At 45.8% G+C, this 22,004-nt stretch overlaps 1 protein-coding gene across 4 annotated transcripts in view; it reads left to right on the plus strand.

The window, feature by feature from the left end:
* ACSL1 (acyl-CoA synthetase long chain family member 1) overlaps nucleotides 1-22,004 on the plus strand; it is a 72,998-nt gene that overhangs the window by 45,980 nt on the left and 5,014 nt on the right. For 2 of the 4 annotated variants that reach the window (XM_064585697.1, XM_064585698.1), the window contains exons 5-18: nucleotides 2,472-2,573; nucleotides 5,237-5,336; nucleotides 5,780-5,958; nucleotides 9,234-9,266; nucleotides 9,440-9,491; nucleotides 10,012-10,085; nucleotides 12,497-12,574; nucleotides 12,649-12,726; nucleotides 14,259-14,393; nucleotides 15,774-15,908; nucleotides 17,109-17,204; nucleotides 17,842-17,914; nucleotides 19,530-19,618; nucleotides 20,553-20,669. In XM_064585697.1, the coding sequence (XP_064441767.1) occupies nucleotides 2,472-2,573; nucleotides 5,237-5,336; nucleotides 5,780-5,958; nucleotides 9,234-9,266; nucleotides 9,440-9,491; nucleotides 10,012-10,085; nucleotides 12,497-12,574; nucleotides 12,649-12,726; nucleotides 14,259-14,393; nucleotides 15,774-15,908; nucleotides 17,109-17,204; nucleotides 17,842-17,914; nucleotides 19,530-19,618; nucleotides 20,553-20,669 (1,341 nt within the window). The remainder of the gene's footprint in view (nucleotides 1-2,471; nucleotides 2,574-5,236; nucleotides 5,337-5,779; nucleotides 5,959-9,233; nucleotides 9,267-9,439; nucleotides 9,492-10,011; nucleotides 10,086-12,496; nucleotides 12,575-12,648; nucleotides 12,727-14,258; nucleotides 14,394-15,773; nucleotides 15,909-17,108; nucleotides 17,205-17,841; nucleotides 17,915-19,529; nucleotides 19,619-20,552; nucleotides 20,670-22,004) is intronic. The other 2 variants (XM_064585696.1, XM_045879643.3) reach the window with 2 other exon arrangements.

The following is a 22,004-nucleotide window of genomic DNA, read 5'->3' on the forward strand; positions in this document are numbered from 1 at the left end:
GCTCCTGCTTCCCCCGCCCCCATGGACGTAGGACCCCAGGGGTGTATGGGAGCCCCTGGAAGTGTCCGCTCTGCTGCCTTTTGTTTCCAGCACAGCTGTCCAGGAAACAGCTCTGTGCTCTAGGGGCAGGTCGTCCTGTGGCATTCGTGAATACAAATGAGCTTCCTCCTTCCATGTTTGGTGTGAAGGGTGCTTCTAGCAGTTGGCGCGCTCTGGAGTGTACGTGACAGGGGATGGTCACGAGGAGCCTCAAGGAGCCACAAGGAACTCCTGAGGCCCTCCCTAGACTGAGACACACACCGCACGCTCTTCCCCTGCGCTCCTCTGAGGAGGAATGAAATGCAAAGGCTTTGCTTGCGTAGCTCTTGACGGAGAGCAAAGAGGCAAAACAGCTCGGTGTACCTTTCTTTTCTTTTTTTTTTTTTTTAAAGATTTTATTTATTTATTTATTTGAGAGAGAGAGAGAGAGAAACAGCATGAGAGGGGATAGGGTCAGAGGGAGAAGCAGGCTTCCCGGCGAGCCAGGAGCCCGATGTGGGACTCGATCCCAGGACTCTGGGATCATGACTTGAGCCGAAGGCAGTCGCTTAACCAACTGAGCCACCCAGGCGCCCCTCGGTGTACCTTTCTTGTGGAAGGAGCGAAGAGCTGTGTAGCCCCAGGGGCCAGAGGGAATCCACCGCTTTTATTTTGCATTACCAGAGCCAAAATAAAGTTGCTGCGGAGCCTCCTCATTTCCACACGTGGTGTATAAACAGTTGATGTGTGTTGGACACATAATGTTGCATGGTGGGGCTTCAGGCCTCACAGAATCCCCAAGTGCTGTCTGGTTCCTTCTGTTGTATGCTGGCTGGAAGGCAGAGAAGGCAAGTCCACGGCAGATTGGATTTTTCGAGGCGGGTTGAAAATCAGTGCGTTTTCTGAAGGCGTTAATCTGTGTTTTTGTACATTTCAGCCAGAGGCTGGTGACGATCTAAAACTAGACCCACGGGTGGGCCGCCTGGGTGGCTCAGTCGGCTAAGCGTCTGCCTTAGGCTCAGGCCGTGATCCCAGGGTCCTGGGATCAAGCCCCGAGTCGGGCTCCCTGCTCTGCAGGGGGCTTGCTTCGCCCTCTCCCTCTCCCTGCTCCCCCTGCTGTGCTCTCTGTCTGTTAAATAAATAAAGTCTTTAAAAATAAATAAATAAAACTAGACCCACGGAAGCCAACTCTGGATTTGTACATTCAAGTGTTTTCGTTAGCCTAGCGACTCTGACCTTTGTGGGGCTAGGAGCCCCTTTGAGGTTTTCTCAAGAAAGGTATGGAGCCTCTTTCTAGAGCTAGAAATGCCTGCAGGTTATCCCGATACGCTCTGCAGACCACGGCAGCATTTCACGGGTTCCCATCCCCGACATGCGAGCAGAGGTTGTGAAACAGGCTGTGAGTAGAAAAACAGCATATTCGTATCATTCTTGCTGTCACCTCACCTGTGTCAGCCCTCCTTCCCATAGGCAGAGTGCAGTGATGTTACATGGCAGGACAAACAGAGTTCTGGGCCAGAAGAGGTGTGGCTTTATTCCCTACAGGCGTGGGTGCAATTTCAAAGTGCTCTTGAGAAGCCATCAACTGAGAATCAAGAAAATGATTCCAAATTTGAAGATTAAAAAAAAATGATTTTTTAGTTACTTTGGGATAAGAATGGGGAGAGGACAGGGCCAGGTTTATAGTCCCACCTAATTTTTATGAATCTACCTATTTTTACTTGCAATAAGAGTATTTATTTTCTTATTTATTTATTTTACTTAAAATTGTTACAAGTTTTTTGAAGGTGTCCCCCAAATTTGCTCTTTCTGTATTTATAGCAAATGACAAGTTTTGGCTGCTTTGCTGCTCTTTATAACTACCAATAGTCACAGTAATAATAATAATAATTCTGGGGCGCCTGGGTGGCTCAGTCGTTAAGCGTCTGCCTTCGGCTCAGGTCATGATCCCAGGGTCCTGGGATCGAGTCCCATATCGGGCTCCCTGCTCCGCGGGAGGCCTGCTTCTCCCTCTCCTACTCCCCCTGCTTGTGTTCCTGCTCTCACTATGTCTCTCTCTGTCAAATAAATAAATAAAAAATCTTTAAAAAAAAAAAATAATAATAATTCTGTGTCCTTGTATTACTTTTATAATTTTATAAAACTAAACTGTAAAATAGAAATGTGTCAGAAGGCCTGGCATCCACTGACGTGTGACCTGCAGCTATCGGGATCTGATTCGTCCGCTTCGCAGAAGGAGCCCTGTGATCAGTTCCCTTAATGGTGTGTTCTGGTGAATCAAGCCTTGCGTTTTACAAAAATGTAGAGCAGAAAGAGTGCCTGTTTGCCCCCGCTCTCCCCCTTGGTGCGGGGCTGCTTGCTGGCCAAGATGTCAGGCTTGGCCGTCACCCCGTGAGCTTTGTTCCTTGCTTTGGGCCTGACGCAGTTCCTGATATTTGTCCTCCCCGTTCTAGGTTGCAGAGATATCCGAGTGTGTGGGCTCAGCGCTCATCCAGAAGGGTTTCAAGGCTGCCCCGGATCAGTTCATTGGCATCTTCGCTCAGAACAGACCCGAGGTATTGACCATGAGACAACAATTGTGTGTGGTGTTGAGAGTCCTCAGATGGAAGAGCCAGTTGGGAGGTCACACCTACCTTTGCCCAGCACCTGATTTTGTGCTCTGATCTCTACTGAGAATATATGTCTCTGTGTTACTCCTTAGAAAGGGACACAGTTATCTTATGATCTCGCTGATAGGTGGGATTTAAGAAACAAAACAGAGGATCATAGAGGAAGAGAGGAAAAAATAAAACAAGATGAAATGAGAGAGGGAGACAAACCATAAGAGACTCTTAACCATAGGAAACAAACTGAGGGTTGCTGGAGGGGAGGTGGGGGGATGGGGTAACTGGGTGACAGACATTAAGGGGGGCATGTGATGTAATGAGCACACCGGGTGTTATATAAGACTGATGAACACTGACCTCTACCTCTGAAACCAATAATACATTATATGTTAATTGAATTTAAATAAAAATAAATAAAATTTTTTAAAAAGTGCCACATATGAAAACCCAAGCCAGGGCCTCCTTGGCCTTTATGTTGCGGTGGGTGGGGGGAATCGCTTTTTGGATTATTGGTTTTGTTTTTTTAAAACCAGGTCTCAAACAAAAACTAACAAAGAGGTTACTAGAACAAATAACTCACAAGGACTCTTCTTACCTTAAGGCTTATGTCTGTGATTAGAAAAATAGCATCTGTAAATTGTAGAGAAACTTGGACACATTTTTGTCAGTTGCAGACTCTCCTCTTTGCTCTCTGAAAGGTAGGAGCTTGCCCTCTGATCAGGTTACAAAATTTAAAATACCCTGAGCAGTGGGGAAAGTGCCTTGACCGTGAGTCAGCCTTAATGTGGGGGTGCAGTCTATCTGGCTGTCGAGTGCGCTGCATCGTACTTCTGCAGATCCTTGCATTAAAGGTCAGTTTAGGTGAGAAGCCCTTTTGGAGCTGTTGCTTATAGTGTTCATGATGAACAAATTAGTGGCATAACTTGGCTGGGAAAAATTCAAGCACCTAAGCTTGAAGGAATTGAATTGATTCTTGTGTCCAAAAGACGTGTGGGCTCCATCCCTGTGCTACCGACTGTTTTATAAATGAGGATGGTTTCCTACAGTTTTATGTACTGGTATGGGAAAAAGAGCATTTTCCCACAGCTGGACGACCAGGCTCATGAAATTTAGTTTCTTTCATCTCAAGTAAAACTCATTCAAGGGAACACATCCCAGATTTTTGCGTGAGTGGAATTTTATAATGAATCTATCACGAGGACAGGTATTCCTTACTTCACAGAGTAAGCTCCTTCCTGTGTTTATCAGCTAGTTTAATAAATGTTTATTGAGCACCTACTATATGCCAGGCACTGCGAGGCTCCAAGGCACAACAGTGACTTGGATCCTCCTCCTAAGGGACCATGTGAGGGAGCACTGGCCCATAAGCTGATGCTTTCTCTGTAGCGTGGTAAGCGTGGACACAGGGAAAAAGGATTATGGGAGCTCAGTCAAGGAGGACTTCCTGGAGGTGGCCTCCCAGTGGCGTGTTGAAGGATGTGAGGGTGGGGGAGCCAAGGGAATGTCAGGAACAGCCACATGTTTGCATCAAGCAGCATGTCTGTGTTGGGGAAGGAGGCATTTTCTCACGGTAGAGCTTGGAGGTGCAGGAAAGACAGGACCATGTGTACCACATGGCCCTCCTGAGGAGCTTGGACCCGACCTCCATGTTCACAGCTTCAAATTGGTGCCAGGAAAGCAAAGGGGGAAAAACAGTTCTGGGCCAAGTGAATGTGAGTGCGTCGTGCTCCCTTCCTACAGCAGCTACGTCTTTATCTGTGCGTCGGCGTTCTGCAGGGGATTCGAGAACCGCAGCTGGAGGTTAACGGTGCCGCCAAGGATTTTGAGTGAAAGGCTGATCTCACCATGTTTGCCGTGTAGACTGAGTAGTTGCCGCATGGCTGATGAGTTTAGAGGCAAGGGGACCAGTTACTGTATCGTAACGTCTTTCCCTTCACCACTTTTCTGGGGAGATTTTGCCAGAACATTTTTCCTGTTACACAGGTGTGTGTCCCTCCTTCCCCAGTTCCCAGGTCCTACTGCACACAGCTGCCAGGTTGGTCTTCCTCAGACCCAGAGCCTCTGTTGTGCCGAGAAGCCCTCCGCAGCTGTGCATCCCGCGGGGAATGGAGCCAGGCCCCTCCCTAGCCGCAGCCTTGCTCCTCCCACCATAGACTTGCCTACTGGAACACCCATTCCGGCCAGGGTGCTTACCCCGCTCTTCCCTGCTCTCCATCATGCAGTCCCCACTACTGGGGTCTCCTTGCCTTTCTCTCTGTCTGTCCAAACCGTGCTGCCTTGGCAAAGGGTGAGCTCAGTTACCTTCCCCGAAAAGGTGGCCCACCGTGGTCTCCCTCGTGTCCAAGTCGGTCACTCTCTTGTATTGTTAATTATCTTTTCCCATATTTGCCTCAGTTCTTCCGGCAAATTGCTCTTTCCTTCGAAGAAGGGGGCAGGTGTTTTGTTCTCATGATGAGTCCCTCATGGTGCCTGGCACATAGTAGTAGACACACAAATGTGAATTTTGTCACGTCTCGTGTTTCCACTTTGAATCTCTCTAGAGTGTTGTTCTCCTTGGAGTGGTTCCATGACGACATCTCATTCTCTTTCCCCGATCTTTACTGTTCATTTAGTGGGTGATCATTGAACAGGGATGCTTTGCTTACTCTATGGTGGTCGTTCCCCTCTATGATACCCTTGGAACAGAAGCAATCACCTACATAGTCAACAAAGGTATGTCTGTGGTCTCCGGGTGGACGTTGGCCTAGTTATCAGCTAGATTTGGTCACTTTACATTTGGTTATATTTGATTTGATAGGCATTTTATGTTTATTTTTTTAAAGGTTTTATTTATTCATTTGAGAGAGAGAGGGGAAGAGAGAGAGAGAGAGCATAAGAACCGGGGAAGCGGTGGAGGGAGAGGGAGAAGCAGACTCTCCTCTGAGCAGGGAGCCCAACACGGGGCTCAATCCCAGGACCCCGGGATCATGACCTGAGCTGAAAGCAGACACTTCACTGACTGAGCCACCCAGGCGCCCCCAGGATTTTATGTTTAAATGCACATCTATCTTTCTATTCGAAGACTGTGGTCCTTAAAATAACCTGGTGTCAGATATGATACAGTCAGGCTTTTAATATCTCAGAGCTCATTCTTCATTGTGTCTCTTCCTTCCCAGCTGAACTCTCTCTGGTTTTTGTTGACAAGCCAGAGAAGGCCAACCTCTTATTAGATGGTATGGAAAATAAGTTAACACCAGGCCTTAAAACCATTGTCCTCATGGACTCCTATGGCATCGATCTGTTGGAACGAGGCAAAAGGTGTGGTGTGGAAATCACCAGTATGAAGGCAATGGAGGTGAGTCATCCTGCCCACTTCTCTGATAGGTGCCCCTGTGGCCATTTGGGCTCAAATGCGGTATCCAGTGCAATCACACAATCCCAGCTCAGCAACCCATAACAGACGCAGAGTGGAAATTCCTGTCTCCTTACTGGAAAGAAGAATTCTGCATGCATGCCCCACTGTGAATTCATCACATAGAACGTATTCTCATAAGACAAGTTGCAATGCTCATATATTTATTCTAGAGTACTGAGAGGCCATGCCAATATATGGCAGAAACGTGCATTTCCAATTCAGGCGGAGATTTAAGTTTGTATGTCCTTATAGTAGCTTTCATGCCATTTACTTACTGATTTGTTTCTAAAACAGAGCCAGCTACAGAAATCTGCCTCATTATTCTTTTTCCCAAGTTGTGAATTTCCAGCATAGATGTTGGATTTGGTTTATTTTTATATTAAATTTCTTTTTTTTTTTTTAAAGATTTTATTTATTTATTTGAGAGAGAGAGAATGAGAGACAGAGAGCAGGAGAGGGAGGAGGGTCAGAGGGAGAAGCAGACTCCCTGCTGAGCAGGGAGCCCGATGTGGGACTCGATCCCGGGACTCCAGGATCATGACCTGAGCCGAAGGCAGTTGCTTAACCAACTGAGCCACCCAGGCGCCCCTATATTAAATTTCTTAAGATTCACATTAATCAACACTTTAAAGGTAATTACCATTCTAGGAAAATGAGTGGGGCCTGTGTTTAAATCGGTTGTTTGACATAACATCGTGTAAGAAGCTGAATCTCCCAGTAGGATTTGGATTAGAGTTTAATCCTAAGAAGCTGGTAAGAGGAGGATCTTGTCAGGTACATATCACTGGAATAGGCTAAATACAGTAAGTTGTTCTCCTTCCGAAAATGTTATAAATATTTTCCTGGAACTGTTATAAATAGGGTTTCAAATTTTATTTATAGTTCTCCTTCTACAAGGAATTGGAGGCTACAAACAAGGGTCTATGTAATACCTTTACGGAGGAACTTAGCCTTCATAGGGAAACTGTAATTTGTTCTAACAGAGCCTCTGTCACATACCCCCCCCCCACACACAGTAGCAGAGAAGCTGAGTCCTTAAGAACGGGTGTGCTATACTATTTAATTGGGCTTTTAGCTAGCTTTTTACCCAGTGTTTCTGCACGTTTTTTTTTTTTTAATTTTTTTTTAATGTTTTATTTATTTATTCATGAAAGCCAGAGAGAGAGGGGCAGAGGCAGAGGGAGAAGCAGGCTCCCAAGGAGCAGGGAGCCCGATGGGGACTCGATCCCAGAACCCTGGGGATCATGACCTGAGCCGAAGGCAGACGCTTAACCATCTGAGCCACCCAGGCGCCCCTGCACGTTTGTTTTTTTACTTGTGATCACCGCTCACAATAATGTCATCGTTTCCTCCCATCTTTTCTCCTTCTCCCTAACCCCACCACACAAACATGCACACGCACACATGTGCACACACACACACACACAGGAATTTTTCGGTGTTTTTCGACGGCTCTACGATGAAGTAATTTTAAGATGAAAAAATTTAGGTAAGTTAAGATTGTAATATAAAGTTTATATTAAAAGCTCTATTTTATAAAAGACGCTATTCCACACTTCCCCGTGTAATATGATTCATACTTGGTTTTTAAAAATTTTGGAAGCAAAAGGTTAATTTTCAAGATGTGGATTTAAAATTGGCTTTATGGTTGGTCACATGATCAAGTTTATAGTAATAGATAGTTTTATAGGATCAAAAAGGGAAATATTGGTATTTGAAATTTTTGCTTTTTTTGGTATTTTATTATGAAAATTTTCAAACAGGCAAGCCAGTTGGGAGAATTGAACAGTAGACTGCCGTACAACCCCCAAGCACCCCACAGCTAGCATTTTAATATATTTGCTTCATCACGTACTCATGCATCACTCTGTCCCTCCATTCATTCGTGAATCTATTATTTTAATGCATTTTCATTAACTTCTAGTTTTGGCACCCCTAAATACTTTAGCATGTTAATCATTAACTAGAATTTGGTTTTTCTTCTGGTTAAGGTGTTTTGTTTTTGGCATTTGGAGCCTGAAGATGGGAACTCGTTTATTTTTAAGGTTGCTGTACTCTTCTACATAATGTCCTTAGGTTTGAGGCTGTGGACTTCCTTGGCTAATAGGGCACTCATTTGGATAATGTTTGTTCCTGATAAATTAAAAGCCAAATCGCATGTAACTATTGAAGTTATGTAAGAATTTTGAACAGATGAGTGGAGATTTGGGTCTGATGAAGATTCTTTTGGGAAAAAAAATGGAATTACCATTGCTTCAGCTCTTGGTTGACTTCTATTTGGACTTCACTGTTCCTGTTTTGAATCAGTGGTCTGTTTATAGATATAATTTAAAATGTAATTAAGATTAAAAACAGTTTAAAACCACACACCGGGCAGAAACTCCCTGAGCCCTGAGCACATTCATCAGATTTCCATTTAATTCTAGGTATGCTCACTCCATATGCTCATTCAAGCCATTCAGTTTTAATAGGAAAAGAATATAAATGGTTCATTAGTGAAATTAATAGCTAATTAACGTGGCCATGGAGATGCTTCCATGCAGTGAACTGAACAGCATCGAAATGACCCCCTGGTAGTGACGGGGAGCCAGCCGCTGAGAGATGCGCCCCTCAGAAATGAACCTGCTGCTCTTTATGTCCGTTCAAGAGGACTGTTTTATAATTGAGGGTTCCCAAATCTTTTTTTTTATCCACTCCATGTGGGGGGTACAGATATTTGAGCCTCTAGCATTTCATCTGGCAGAGATGGGTTTTTCTCTCCAGACTGAAGAAGATGCCAGTTACCCAGAATTGGGTGATTTTGGGAGGATGCAGAACATCTTCAGTTCTTGGATTATAATTACGGTTTGATGTTGGTTAAGAGCCAGGCTTTGCTAAAGACCATGAAAGGGTGTAGGAGTGGGGACAAGAAATCCATCGTCAAAGGCTCTGGTTACTGGCTTTTGAGTAAATCCTGTTTCAAAGACTAGTCCTCATACCATTTATATGGTTTTATATATGAAAGAAGACAACTGGAAAATGGCGTCTGAGAACAATGCGTAAACATTTCGCTTCAGGTTCATTAAAATTGCCAGTTTCTTTCATTTGAAATGTCTGCTGTCTTTGAGCCAGCAATAAGTGAATCCCACAGTAAAGTCAGCTTGAAGTGACTGGATGTCACCTTCTTTACATTTAGAAAATATTTCCATTTAAGATTTTTTTTTTTTCTCATTAAGGACCTGGGAAGAGCCAACAGACAGAGGCCTAAGGTAAGTTCATAATGTCAGCCCCCTGCTTCAGCCCTTCCAATATCTAGTTGTGTCTGAGACTCGTACACATCTTGGGGGTTAGCAAATGGCTTACAGTTTTCTTTTCGGTTCTGCCTTAGACCACCTCGGTTGTGATTTGTTTTGTTTGGTTTTGTTTTTTTAATCTGCTGTAGCCTCCAGCACCTGAAGATCTTGCGGTCATTTGTTTCACCAGTGGTACTACAGGTAAGTTTTGAAATGTGGTCGCTTCTGAGTGGTATCTGGAAGTGTGTACCCCCTGCCCCCTTTCTTGGATGGCGGGTGACGGGGGACTTAGTTGAGCTACAGATGGACCGAAAGCAGAGGACCTAGAGGGGCTCGAGCGCTCTTCTCTTGTCACCGTATCCAACCTTCTCGGAACCTGAGCGTGCCGTGTCCTTCCTCGGATGGTTATGGAAGGCAACAGTAGATTCCCCATTTCCTGGGACAAACCGACATTGGATGTCCAGAAATAAAGTTCCTGGGTTTTCTCCTCTTATGTGCCCTCTAAAAGTCACCTATGTTAATAAATGTTGTTTATGATAAGAAGTTTCATGTAAAGTATGGCAGATTGTTCCGGAATGTCAGGTCATCCAATGTTTGGCTTTCCTGGGTGCACCTCAGGCTAGAGGCATAACCCAATTATACAGGGTTCTCGGCTTCCTTAATTTCTGTCACTTTTGGATGGACTTTCTTTAACTTTGTTCTGCTCCTATGTGTTCCTCAGGCAACCCCAAAGGAGCACTGATCACTCATCGAAATGTAGTGAGCGACTGTTCAGCTTTTGTGAAAGTCACAGAGGTAAACTTTAGGGATTTTGTCCTCTTTCTTCATGTTCTTTGATTGGCATGAGGCCTCAAGAATGAGAGTGGTAAAGGCAGCCCCACCATGTTAGGCCCCTGCTGTATTTGAGGTAGAGATAAGATCTGAGCTTTAATATGGTCTAAGTCACCTGCCCTCAAATTGTTTTCATTGCGGACCTAATCTCCCAACTCCTGCATGTGACCATAAAGCTGAATGGACAGAAGCTATTACAACTTTTATAGGGTACAACTTTATATGGATACTGCTCTATAAATGTTTCCAGGACAGGACCAAAAAGAAATGACTCTCTTGGGCTCTTATCTACCTACTATTCCAGTGTGGGGAAAATAATTTCTTTAAGTGGACAAATGCAATGTTCAATGGTACACGGAAGGTTTCTGAATTATTATACTTTATCACAGTTGACTTCACTTCCATTTTATAAGAAAGATTAAAGCCTTGAACTTTCGTTGGTTTCCTATAATCTTAAAGTTTGTCCCCCCAAGTGTCCTAGTCCTCTGGGTGGCCATAACGAAATCACACAGGCGTAGTGGCTTAAACGACAGATATTTATTTTCTCACAGTGCGGGAGGCTGGAAGTCCATGATCAAAGTATCAGCAAATTCGGTTGCTGGTGAGGGCTCTCTTCCTGGCCTGTAGGTAACCACCCCCTCACTGTGTCCTCACCTGCTCTTTCCTCTGTGTGTGCATGGAGAATGAGGGAGAGGTTTCTGGTGTTTCTTCCTCTGCTTACAAGGACACCTGCCCTATTGGATCAGGTCCCCCACCCCATGACCTCATTTCACCTGAATTACCTACCCCAGGGCTCCATCCCCAAATCCAGTCACGTTGGGGGTTAGGGCTTTAACATGAATTTGGGGAGGAGGGGGATACAATTCAGTTATAGCAGCAAGGGTATATTTCAAACTTGAGTTTTAAAAGTACTTCTTGAGCAATATAATGCCTTTCCCTCATACCTTTGCACATTTAACATAATTTGCTTTTGCAGTCTCTGGGAGGGTTCTTCTGTGAGCCCTAATTTTCACGACAGGAGCCCCCATGCTTAATGGTTTTGGGGAATGCATGTCTTTGGTGGTTACAGAAGGCCCGTGTCACATGCCTGCCTCCACCCACACTTTCTTAGTCCCAGATACCTTTTTTGGCGTATATTTCATAAACAGAATTCAACATTTAGTACCTCACCTAAGTGGAATTTTCATTTCCTAAGTAGCCTCTGAAAAAAACTTAAAATACACTCGTGGCTCACTGAGGCAAATGATTACAGACTTTGTTTAAAATTAATGATAAGGTCGGGGCATTCTCAACTTTGTAAAACTTCTAATCTTGCTAATGCACATTTTTGGGGGTACCAAATCAGAAAACTGAAAAGTGTAGAAATTACTGAGTCTGACTTCTCATATAAACTGTTTCCTCCTGAGATGAACTAGTCGGGATGCAGATCACACTTGACTAAAATTGATCTAAGATTGTGGCAGGTTCAGGCTACATCACGTGCTTCTGGGGGTGCTGGGTTTGCTCAGGACTTTGGGGGGGGGTGGGCATGGCCCGGAAGTGGTCACATAGGCACCTGACGGGGCCTTCATTTCTTAATTGCGGGGGGGCAGCAGCTGCTAGAGGCAGTCTCCGCTTTGGCCAGAATTCCTTATGTGAATAACGTGAACATTCCGCGCAAACCCTCACTATGCCTGGCTCTAAGCAAAGCCCATTCTTAGCCTTGCAATGGAAACCAGATGTCCCCCTCAGCCTTGATGCAGACCTCTGTCACAAATCAGCATTTTATAGGAGATGGTATCAGATCAGAGCTTGCACTAAACAAACCGAGACATTTTTCATGGGGTGTAAAGCAGGCCATTCAGGTAAAGATGTTGATCAAACTAAAATGCTCAAAATGCATTCATACTATACATTAAAGCAGCCTGGAAATCAGTTTCTCTTATCTTCCCTCCTTCTATCCCTTTACAACATAAAATGCTATTTTATGTTGGAATAGATCTTCCATTTCCACAACATATGCTATGTTCTGTTGGAACGGACCCTTTATTTCTTACTTAAGGTGGAATTGAGCTTGCTGGACAATGGGGTCTGGTAACTTTGAAATACTAAATGATTAAAGTACATGATCCCTTAATTAATATCCCAATTTGGACAAAATTTTCCCTATTTGGACTAAAGCCCAGAGTGGGTTTACTTTACCATGAGGAATGACCTCCACTCTGATTGAATAATTAAAGTATTGCTTTTTCATTTCATCCTTTGGTGAGAAATAACTGCAGATTGTAAGCAAACGGTACTTGTCCTTAGCATTAAGGTATTATGTGCTCTGAAATAAAATGGGAAATTACTGGGAATATTAAGGCTTCTCTCCTTGCGGGTGTCTTTGCTTACAGAATACAGCCAACCCTTCCCCAGATGATACTTTGATATCTTTCTTGCCTCTCGCCCATATGTTTGAAAGAGTTGTAGAGGTAGGCCTTGTTTTGTTTTCTTTGTGCTTGCTTGCTCGTTTGTTGGTGTTCTGCTAAGTTGTTGTGTTTTACAGACAGTTCTTGCCTTGAATGCCAGTGACACACACATTTCGTTTTTACCACTTGCACACATGTATGAGCAGCTGCTTCAGGTAAGTTTTCACGGGCAGACTGTCATCCCCAGAGAGAATTCTTTGCTCCGCCCCATTTTAGAAATGGTGCTAATTGCTTAAAAGAGTATAAATGTTGGGAGTGGAAGTGGGGGTGGTCCGAATACTTGAACTTTAATCATTCATTTTAAAATTAGATGCTCAGACTTCTGAAGGCTATGCACATGGGTGTGATTCCAGAAAGATTAACTGTAAAAAGTAGAATTTTTATGAACGCCATCCTGCAAAGCCTCGTGAAGCTTCTGCCTCTGTAAATAGCTTCCGGTTTTCACTTGGCTTGTTCATAATGCACCAGTCGGCTTAAGATTCATTTTTTTCACCAATATTCCAAGTGCCCTTGGAAAAGCAGGATGATCTTTAGCTAACCTTGGCCTGGGTCAAGTGTATACAACTGTGACGAGAACCATCACTTACTTCTCCTTCTTGGGACAATGTTGGGTCATATACTTCTAGGAAAAACCAGTGGGCACCATTCATTCATTTGACAAATATTTATTGAGCACCCGTTGTGGGCCAAGCACCGTGCGAGGTGTCAGTGACCCAGACGAATCGAGAGGTGACTAATTGAGAGTGAGCAGCCCTTTGACTGGCTGCTGGCCCGTAGGATGCACTTACCCTGAAGGAATCAAGGGTCACGAGATTCCCATCTTGCATCTGTTACCTCGGTTCCTGCACACCTCAGGAGGTCTTGTGACTTTCCAAAGTGATCTCAAATGAGTTGATAATGGCCCATGTACACCTAATGGTTTTGGAAGGGTGCCTGGGCGCACACTCCCTGAGCTTGAGTTTTTAAACCAGGAACCAGGGTGTACGTTTCCAGTGGTTTCTGCTTTCAAGCCTGAGACCATGTGTACTTCCATGGCATCATCTTTTGAATCTCTCTTTCTTTTTAACGTTTAAAATAGGCTGACTGTGGGTCAAGTGCATATGGCTTGCCGGGGCGATTTGCATTGGGTGGGAGCAAATCCGTGCAGTAGATTATAGCTGAACGTCAAGCCAGTCTGCTGTTTGATGCCCCAGTGTCTGAACTGCAACAGAGTCAGTGGCCTTTCAGACATTTCTTCATGAGATTCAGATTTTAAAAATGAGACTTTAATAAGCTGGCAAATAGCCAAGTTTGCAGGTAGCTAAGTTTTTGGGGAATAAATTAGGCCTAAAGTTTCCAGGCAAGTACAATATTTGGATTACATAACACTGTGTCATTCATTCACCAGCTATTTATCCTAAAGCTAAAACAGCAGAAGCTCCATGATTATCACTAAAAACAGCATAGTCTGGTTTCTTATCAGCTCCTTTATCTTCAGGGGGATCCAGAGAAAAAAACCACACTTTGATGTTGTGCAATGACCAGGGAATGCAAGAACATTTTTTGAAAAGCTGTCGACATGCAGGAACTTAATGGTTTCTGGAAACTGGACCAAATTGCTAAAACAGAAGCCTTGTGTGTCTGTGTGTATGTTGCGTAGTCCCTGCTTTGATGACGACATGTGGGTTATTTTTGTTTACTGCCCTAGTGTGTAATGCTGTGTCATGGAGCTAAAATAGGATTTTTCCAAGGAGATATCAGGCTGCTTATGGATGACCTCAAGGCACTTCAACCCACAATCTTTCCTGTGGTCCCCAGACTGCTGAACCGCATGTTTGACCGAGTAAGTTCCAAGGAGCAGCAGAGTGGGGTCCGAGACTTGGGTTTGAATTGGGCCCTCCGGGTACCTTCTGTACGCCATCTCAAAAAAGTGCAGTTTACCCAGCGGTAAAGCCTGAATGCATTTACCTCACAGAGCCTTTGGTGAAGATGATAAGAGAAAACAGGTGAACATACTTTGTAAACTGGAAGGCCCAATACAGGTAGAAGATGGAAGGTCATATTATTTGTACCATAAACTCTTTAGAGCCTCTGTTTTCTCATCTGCATGATGGACTGTGTTACCTCCTCCTGCTGTCTAGCTCATAAAGCTGCCAACTGCATCACATGATAACTATAATTATGAAATGGTTCTAGAAATTGTAATGCCCATGAGCATGTGACATTACTCAGCCACATGGAAAGAAGTGACAAGCCAAGCCAGGGGTGGAGAGAATGCCAGCCCCTCTGTGGGGGGTCACTGTGGCATGGACCACACATCCCGGGCAAGACCAGCATGTGACATGAGCAGTCTTCAAGATAAATTTGGACGGGGCAGTTTTCATGCTCTCTATTGTAAGGCAGGGCTTCTGTGATCTATGAGAACCTTCTCTCTCTCTCTTTTTTAATAGTCCTTTAAAAAAAACTTTTAAAAACAGCTTGATTGAGATATATAATTCACATTCCATATAATTCACCCGTTTAAAGTGTAAAATTCAAAGGTTTTTGGTATATTCACAGAGTTCTGCAACCATCACCACAGCCCATTTTTATCACCTCCGAAAGAAACCCTGGATCTGCCCAGTAGCTGTCCTCTACTCCCTCCGACTCCCAGGCAAAACGAATCTGCTTTTTGAATCTGTGGATTTCCCTCTTCCGGACTGTCATGTGAATGGAATCCATGATTATCACTAAAAACAGCATAGTCTGGTTTCCGTGTTCTCTTGTGACTGGCCTCTTTCACGAGGTTCATCCATGTGGGAGCACGTGACAGTACTCCATTCCTTTTAATGGCCAAGTAATATTCCATGTATGGCTAGAACATATTTTATTTATCCCTTCATGCATCAGTAGGCCTGTGGGTTGTTGTCACTTCTTGGCTGTCATGCATAATGATGCTACGAGCATTCTATACGAGTGTCTGTGTGGACCCGTGTTTTCATTTCTCTTGGGTACTCTACCAAGGGGCGGAATTGCTGGGTCCTGTGGTACTTCCGTGTTTCACTATTTGAGGAACTACCAGTCTGCTTTCCAAAGCAACTATGCCCTATTACATTCCCCGCCTCCAGCAGCAGATGAGGGCTCCCATTTCTCCACATCTTCACCAACACTTGTTATTTTCTGACTTTTCGATTCTCACCATCCTTGTCATTTTGTAACTGTCTTTTCCTTCTTGACCCATCAGATTTTTGGGCAGGCAAACACCACGCTGAAGCGATGGCTGCTGGACTTCGCCTCCAAGAGGAAAGAAGCAGAGCTTCGCAGTGGCATCATTAGAAACAATAGCCTGTGGGACAGACTCATCTTCCACAAAATACAGGTGCTACATTCTCAACTCTTGTTTGCTAGGGAGACTACCTTGGGCTTCGGAGTGTCTATGAGGGCCCCTTCTTGGGGCGCCTGGGTGGCTTAGTTGTTAAGCATCTGCCTTCAGCTTGGGTCATGATCCCAGGGTCCTGGGATCCAGCCCCGCATTGGGCTCCCTGCTTAGCTGGGAGTCTGCTTCTCCCTCTCCCTCTCCCTCTCCCTCTCCCCCTGCTTGTGTTCCCTCTTTCGCTGTGTCTCTCTCTGTCAAATAAATAAATAAATAAATAAATAAATAAATAAATAAATAAATAAATAAAAATTATGAGGGCTCCTTCTTAAAGCGAGGTGTGATGGTGAGGGAGAAGGGCACGTTGTTGGTTATCCGGGCACATTTCTAAAAATTAAGGACAAAGCCGGTACATAAACCTCAGTGTCCCATGCAAACCCGAACATGGTAACATGGAAGGGCAGAAAAGGCCTCAGGGGAGTAGAGCCTCTGTAATTTATTTTTTACTTTTTTTAATTTAAATTCAATTAGCCAACATAGAGTACCTCATTAGTTTCAGATGTAGTAGTTCAGTGATTCATCAGTCTAATTATTTTTTTTTTTAAGATTTATTTGAGAGAAAGAGAAGGAGCACAGGAGGGGGGGAGGGGGCAGGGAGAGAGAGAATCTCAAGCAGACTCTATGCTGAGCACAGAGCCCGACGTGGGGCATGACCCCAAGACCATGACCTGACCCGAAATCAAGAGTCAGATGCTTAACTGACAGAGCCACCCAGGCACCCTGGGCCTTTCTAATTTTTTATCTTGCTTTCCTTTTCTGAAGCAAGTACATTGCTCATTTCTTAGGCACCAGTGATAAAGAATGCAGAATAATAATACTATGTCCCCAAAAATGCCACATGTGGTGGTTGCCTCCCAACCTACCACAGTCTTGTTCTAATTCCTTCAAAATACCTGCAGGTAGAGGTATTGGCTTGTTTTTCATACCCGTTGAGAGAGAAGGGTGTAGCATCAGGAGGAAACCAGCTCCAGCCAGGCCTTCCTCTTTGGAATGCCTGTGAGTTCTCTGCGCTTTGGTGAGCTCCGTGTGGCCTGCAGAGAAGGAGCCAGTGGATCCGGGCCCCGGGTTCCCAGAAAGGGTCTTTGAGGAGCCCGCCCCCATGCAGCCATCGGCCCCTCACTATCTCCCCTCTCCTTGCCTTGTAAGTCGAGCCTGGGAGGAAAAGTCAGGCTGATGATCACAGGAGCTGCGCCCGTGTCCGCCACCGTGCTGACGTTTCTGAGAGCAGCGCTCGGCTGTCAGGTGAGGTGGGCGTCACGCGGCTGGTTGTCTCGGGCTTTTTTAAGCCCAGGCCTCTCCTTTCCAAAAAGTCATAAGTGTGTGTCTCATTTTGGTTTGGAAGATCACGTTATTCCCAGGTTGCTTAGAGACCCCAAGGCAGGAGATGATGCATCTCTGGCCACCACAGATGGGTAAAGCACAGCCAGGAAACTTGCCTTTAATCCGGCCTGAGGGCACGGGGATGGGTTGCAGGTAATAAGCCGACCTGCAAACCCTGGAGAGAACCTGCCTTAAAGAGGGCGGGGGAGGCAGCCGAGACTGGGCAACCAGGACAGGTGTGAGGCACAGCCGTGAGTGGACAGAGCTCCGAGCGCACTCCTGGGTGGGTCATGTGCAGTGTGACCTGTCGGGCCCTGTTGGTGGCCCCCTCGCCTGTCTACAGTAGGGCGAGTAGAAGATGACCACGGACAGTGGCCGGGGTTTCGGGTTGGGGGTGAAGATGTTTGGATGCTATCATAGTAGTTCTGAACAGATTTTAAAAAGAGACGTGTCACCACGGTTAGCCATCACTCAGGAGTGAGGAGAACGTCCTGATCTGTGCCCTTGCAGCACAGGGTGACTGTTCTCTTTAATAACGTTTCGTCTCTTGGTGGCCCAGTTTTATGAAGGCTACGGACAGACCGAGTGCACCGCCGGTTGCTGTCTGACCATACCTGGGGACTGGACAGCAGGTAGGAGCCATGGGACACTCCTTATGGGGATCTCCTTATTCCGGTGGACGTTCTTGGAATTGGGTTCCTCCTCGGTTCGTTGACCAATGGAAGTTCTGTGTCTCGAGTGATTAGGCCTTGGGGCGAACAGTCTTGTCAATCAGGGATCCTTGTGGGAAAGGGCTGCTATGGCAGCGCATCCATGCTTGGAGGGCCAGCTGGAAGGTGGGTGGCGTTAGATTCACCTAGAATCTGAAGCTGACAGCTGAGGGATAAAAGCCCTTTCCTCCGGGTTCAGAACATTTGGCCCCACAGAGCTTTCTGGGAATGGATTGGGGTCGAATTATTTGCTGGTAAATTTGACTTGAGTCTACACTGGGTGCTGGGCCGGGTGTTGAGACCACAGAGAGAAAGAAACAAGTCATTTCTCCCAAAAGGCGCAAGGAAGGCAGATACGAAAATAATCGACGGAGCAGTTGTCCTTAAGCACATGGGTGCGTTTCATCCCCGCACCAACCCTGTGGCCTAAGTCCTGTTACCTCTGAGAGGAAATGAGTGTTGGTGAAAAAGCACATAAACAGTGTCTAAGAATTTACCCGGCATTATGCTTCAGAGCCAGGATTCCAACCCAGCTCTGACGGTGGTACATTCTGCACTCTGATACGTGAATGCCACTAATTTATTTGGTATATTATAAATATGAGCACCGTCTAGGAACATGGATTCTCATGTCCAGACTCTAGAAGCACAATTCTGCTGGGACTTGTGCTAACAGTCTCTGAACCTTCTTCCTGGTTTAATTTTTAACCCCTGGTTTCTTACCAGCCTAGAGAATTTGGAACAGTGATCTCTTTACACAAACATCATTAAAACATAGGAGGAATTATTTGTGATGCTCTTTTTTTTTTAAGATTTTATTTATTTATTTATTTGAGAGAGAGAGAGAGATCACAAGCACGACTTGGGGCAGACAGAGGGAGAGGGAGAAGCAGGCTCTCCACGGAGCAGGGAACCCAATGTGGGACTCGATCCCAGAACCCTGGGATCATGACCTGAGCTGAAGGCAGTCGCTTAACCAGCTGAGCCACCCAGGTGCCCCTGCACCATCCTATCTTAATAAATTTAAATTTAAAATGTGTTCACCCATACTTAAGGAAGTAAAGACCATCTTGGTCAGAACCAGGTGACGTTGCGAGAATAATCCAGTTTGGCAAAGTTGTGTATTTTCTCTTCTTAGAGAAAGTGGGGATGTTGAGAAGAAGTCTGTGTGAGTGAGGGGTGGTAAATGATGAGCAGGGGCCGTCAGACCATAGGAGCCTGGTAAAAGTTTTAGAAAGCTTGCTTCCAGGTATTTGTAGAAACCCTTACAATCGACAGCCAAATTATTCATACTTTGAAAAAATAATTTGGGGCATCAAACTGGGGAAAGATCCTAAGAGACTTATGAATGTTTGTCTCTATTCTAGAAATACACTCTCTGTGCTCATTTACTGGGGGAGCCGGGCTGGCATCGCTGCAAACAGACGTTTATATCAGCTGTTCCCATCACGAGCAGGCCTGTTGGCCATAAACGTCATTTGGCTTAAGGATAGTAGGAGTCCTCCTGGGAATGATCATTCTTTTATTTACCACGCAGGCCATGTTGGTGCCCCAATGCCTTGCAACCTTATAAAACTTGTGGACGTGGAAGAAATGAACTACTTGGCTTCCAAGGGCGAGGGTGAGGTGAGTGAACCACCAAGTCGCTCATCCACGTTGCCATCCTCCTGATAGCTTGGCCGCTTCTCGGCAGCGTCCCATAAAGCCTCTGAACTTGACATTATTGGTGATCCTGGATCAAACGGGCTTCTCTTTGAAGGGCCTTTATGGGGGAGGGGGACCACGAACGTCTCTTCCACCAGACGCTGCAGGGACTTGGGCTCGAGAGCATGCAAAGTCTCCATGGCCTGAAGACCTGAAGCACAGCTCCTGTCAGCTCATGGCCCTGGAGACCTGTTCGTGAGCCACTGGCTAGTGGAAGGAAAGCCTAATGACTTCAAAGTGATTTCCTCCCCTTTGGGGCTTTGAGCCAGAACCTCAGGCAAGCGTTAGCCCTACAACTTGACTGCAGCTGACATTTATTTTGAGGACAAGGGAACAGGGGCATTGGACGTACCTCCAGGGTCCCAGTGTGGCTGTGCTGGTGCACTCTGGATCATGGAATTCAGGGCTTCTTGCTAAAGGTTGAGATACGCACCCCCCCACACACACACTCATTCTCTCTGGAGAACCCCCGTAAATGCTGTTACAGATCACCTTTGTCCCCCGCAGTTCTGTTGAGATGTTATTGACATACATGCTGTATGCGTTTAAAGGAAACAGCATAATGGGTTGACGTCCATCTATGGTGGATTACTCCCCACAATAAGTCTCGTTAATATTCCATCATCTCACACAGATACAAGAAAAACAGAAAAAAAAAAGGGTTTTTTTCCCCCCATGATGAGGACTCTGAGGATCTTGTCTCTTAACTGTTAAATATAATCACGTGTCTGTGTGAGTTGTGGTCGCTGGGCTGTACATTCGGTCCCCGGTGCTTACCAGTCTCCTAATCGGAACTTTCGACCCCCTCCCTCCACTTCCCCCTAACCACCCCCCTTCCCAAACTTTCTCTCTTCAGGTGTGTGTGAAAGGGCCAAATGTATTTAAAGGCTACTTGAAGGACCCAGTGAAAACAGCAGAAGTTCTGGACAAAGACGGCTGGTTACACACGGGGGACATTGGAAAGTGGCTTCCAGTAAGCACTCACCTCCCCCGTTCGTTCACAGATACTTTTCTTCTGCCATTTGCTGTTGTGCGACCTCACTTTTTCCCTTTCCCTGCTGAGGGGGGCAAGGAGGAGGCTCTTCCATTTCCTGCAGGGAACAGCTTTATACTCTTAGTGTGCCTGGGTAGGGTTGTCACTTGAACTGTAGCGAATATGTTTGGTTTTGATGCGTGACATCAATTCCGGTTGCGGCTTCCTGTTCGAAATCCAGAGAGACAACGTATGGCTTTTTCTATATCAGTCCTGGGCCTCGATGTGAAGGCCTTATTAGTTGAGCGAGGTGGGGGGGGCATTGTGGTCGGCGGCCAGGAAGGTGTGGTGGGCAAGAAGTTGCGAGTGTATGTTTCTTAGGCGGGTCATCTCATTAAAAACAGGGTAAGCGTCCCACGGTTAGGCCAACACCTTCAAACACAGGTAGTCTCAGAATTGTTACTGTAGACAAAGGCCAGGGTCCATCGGAGGAGGGAAAAGAACCTACAAGAAGCGCCACCCATGGGTTTGACCAGTTTGGCTTGCCACTGCTTTTTCTAAGTTGTCACTGTGTTGAATTACTAAAATGGCTAAGGCAAGTTTTCTTATTGCATATTGTTCGATTCTTATAGATTTAATGTACGCGACACTCTCAGAAATTTTTAGATTTGGAAAATACTCCTCCTCCCCACCCAGTTAATTCAGACTTCAGAATACCCACGTTATTCAGAAATAAATTAAGTCCCTCTTTTCAAGTTCAAGAGGGATTGGGCGTCAGTTCCAATTCTGGCTCCGGCTCTAGTGAACACATTTCATCGTCTCCTTGGACCTCAGTCTGCTCCTTGGGGAAATGGCACAGAACCAACGTGCAGTGAGAGAAGCGGAGAAACTTGCCTACAGCTGACTTTTGGAAGCACAGGAAGGACCCCGGGGTGGGGACGGGTGGACAGACAGCTGGGGGTTTTGGCAACCAGAGGTGGACACGATGGCATTTGGCTCGTCTAGGGCAGGGGTTGTATCCTTCCCACGGTCCGCACGTGGGCCGCTGACGGACCCTGCCCCAGGGGCCCAGGAGCGAGCCCCTCCCACCCCCACCCCTGCCTCCGCCTTGAAACAATGACGAAGGTGGCATTTGGCCTTTCTATAGGAGCTTTTACTGAGCCCTTGCTCTGTGCAGGGTGCTCTAGGAGGACAATCTGTGTCTGTACCCTTAAGGAGCATGACTCATCCTTGGGGAGGCAGATACACAGCACACAGAGCGCGGCTGGTGGGCTACCAGGGATGAAGTGAAGGGCGTGGACTCTGGAGTCCCTTTCTCTCTCTGTACTTGACTCA

Source organism: Mirounga angustirostris, unplaced genomic scaffold (genome assembly GCF_029215605.1).
Source record: "Mirounga angustirostris isolate CCGP_5_RB_7025 unplaced genomic scaffold, mMirAng1.0.hap1 SCAF_2, whole genome shotgun sequence".
NCBI lineage: Eukaryota > Metazoa > Chordata > Mammalia > Carnivora > Phocidae > Mirounga > Mirounga angustirostris.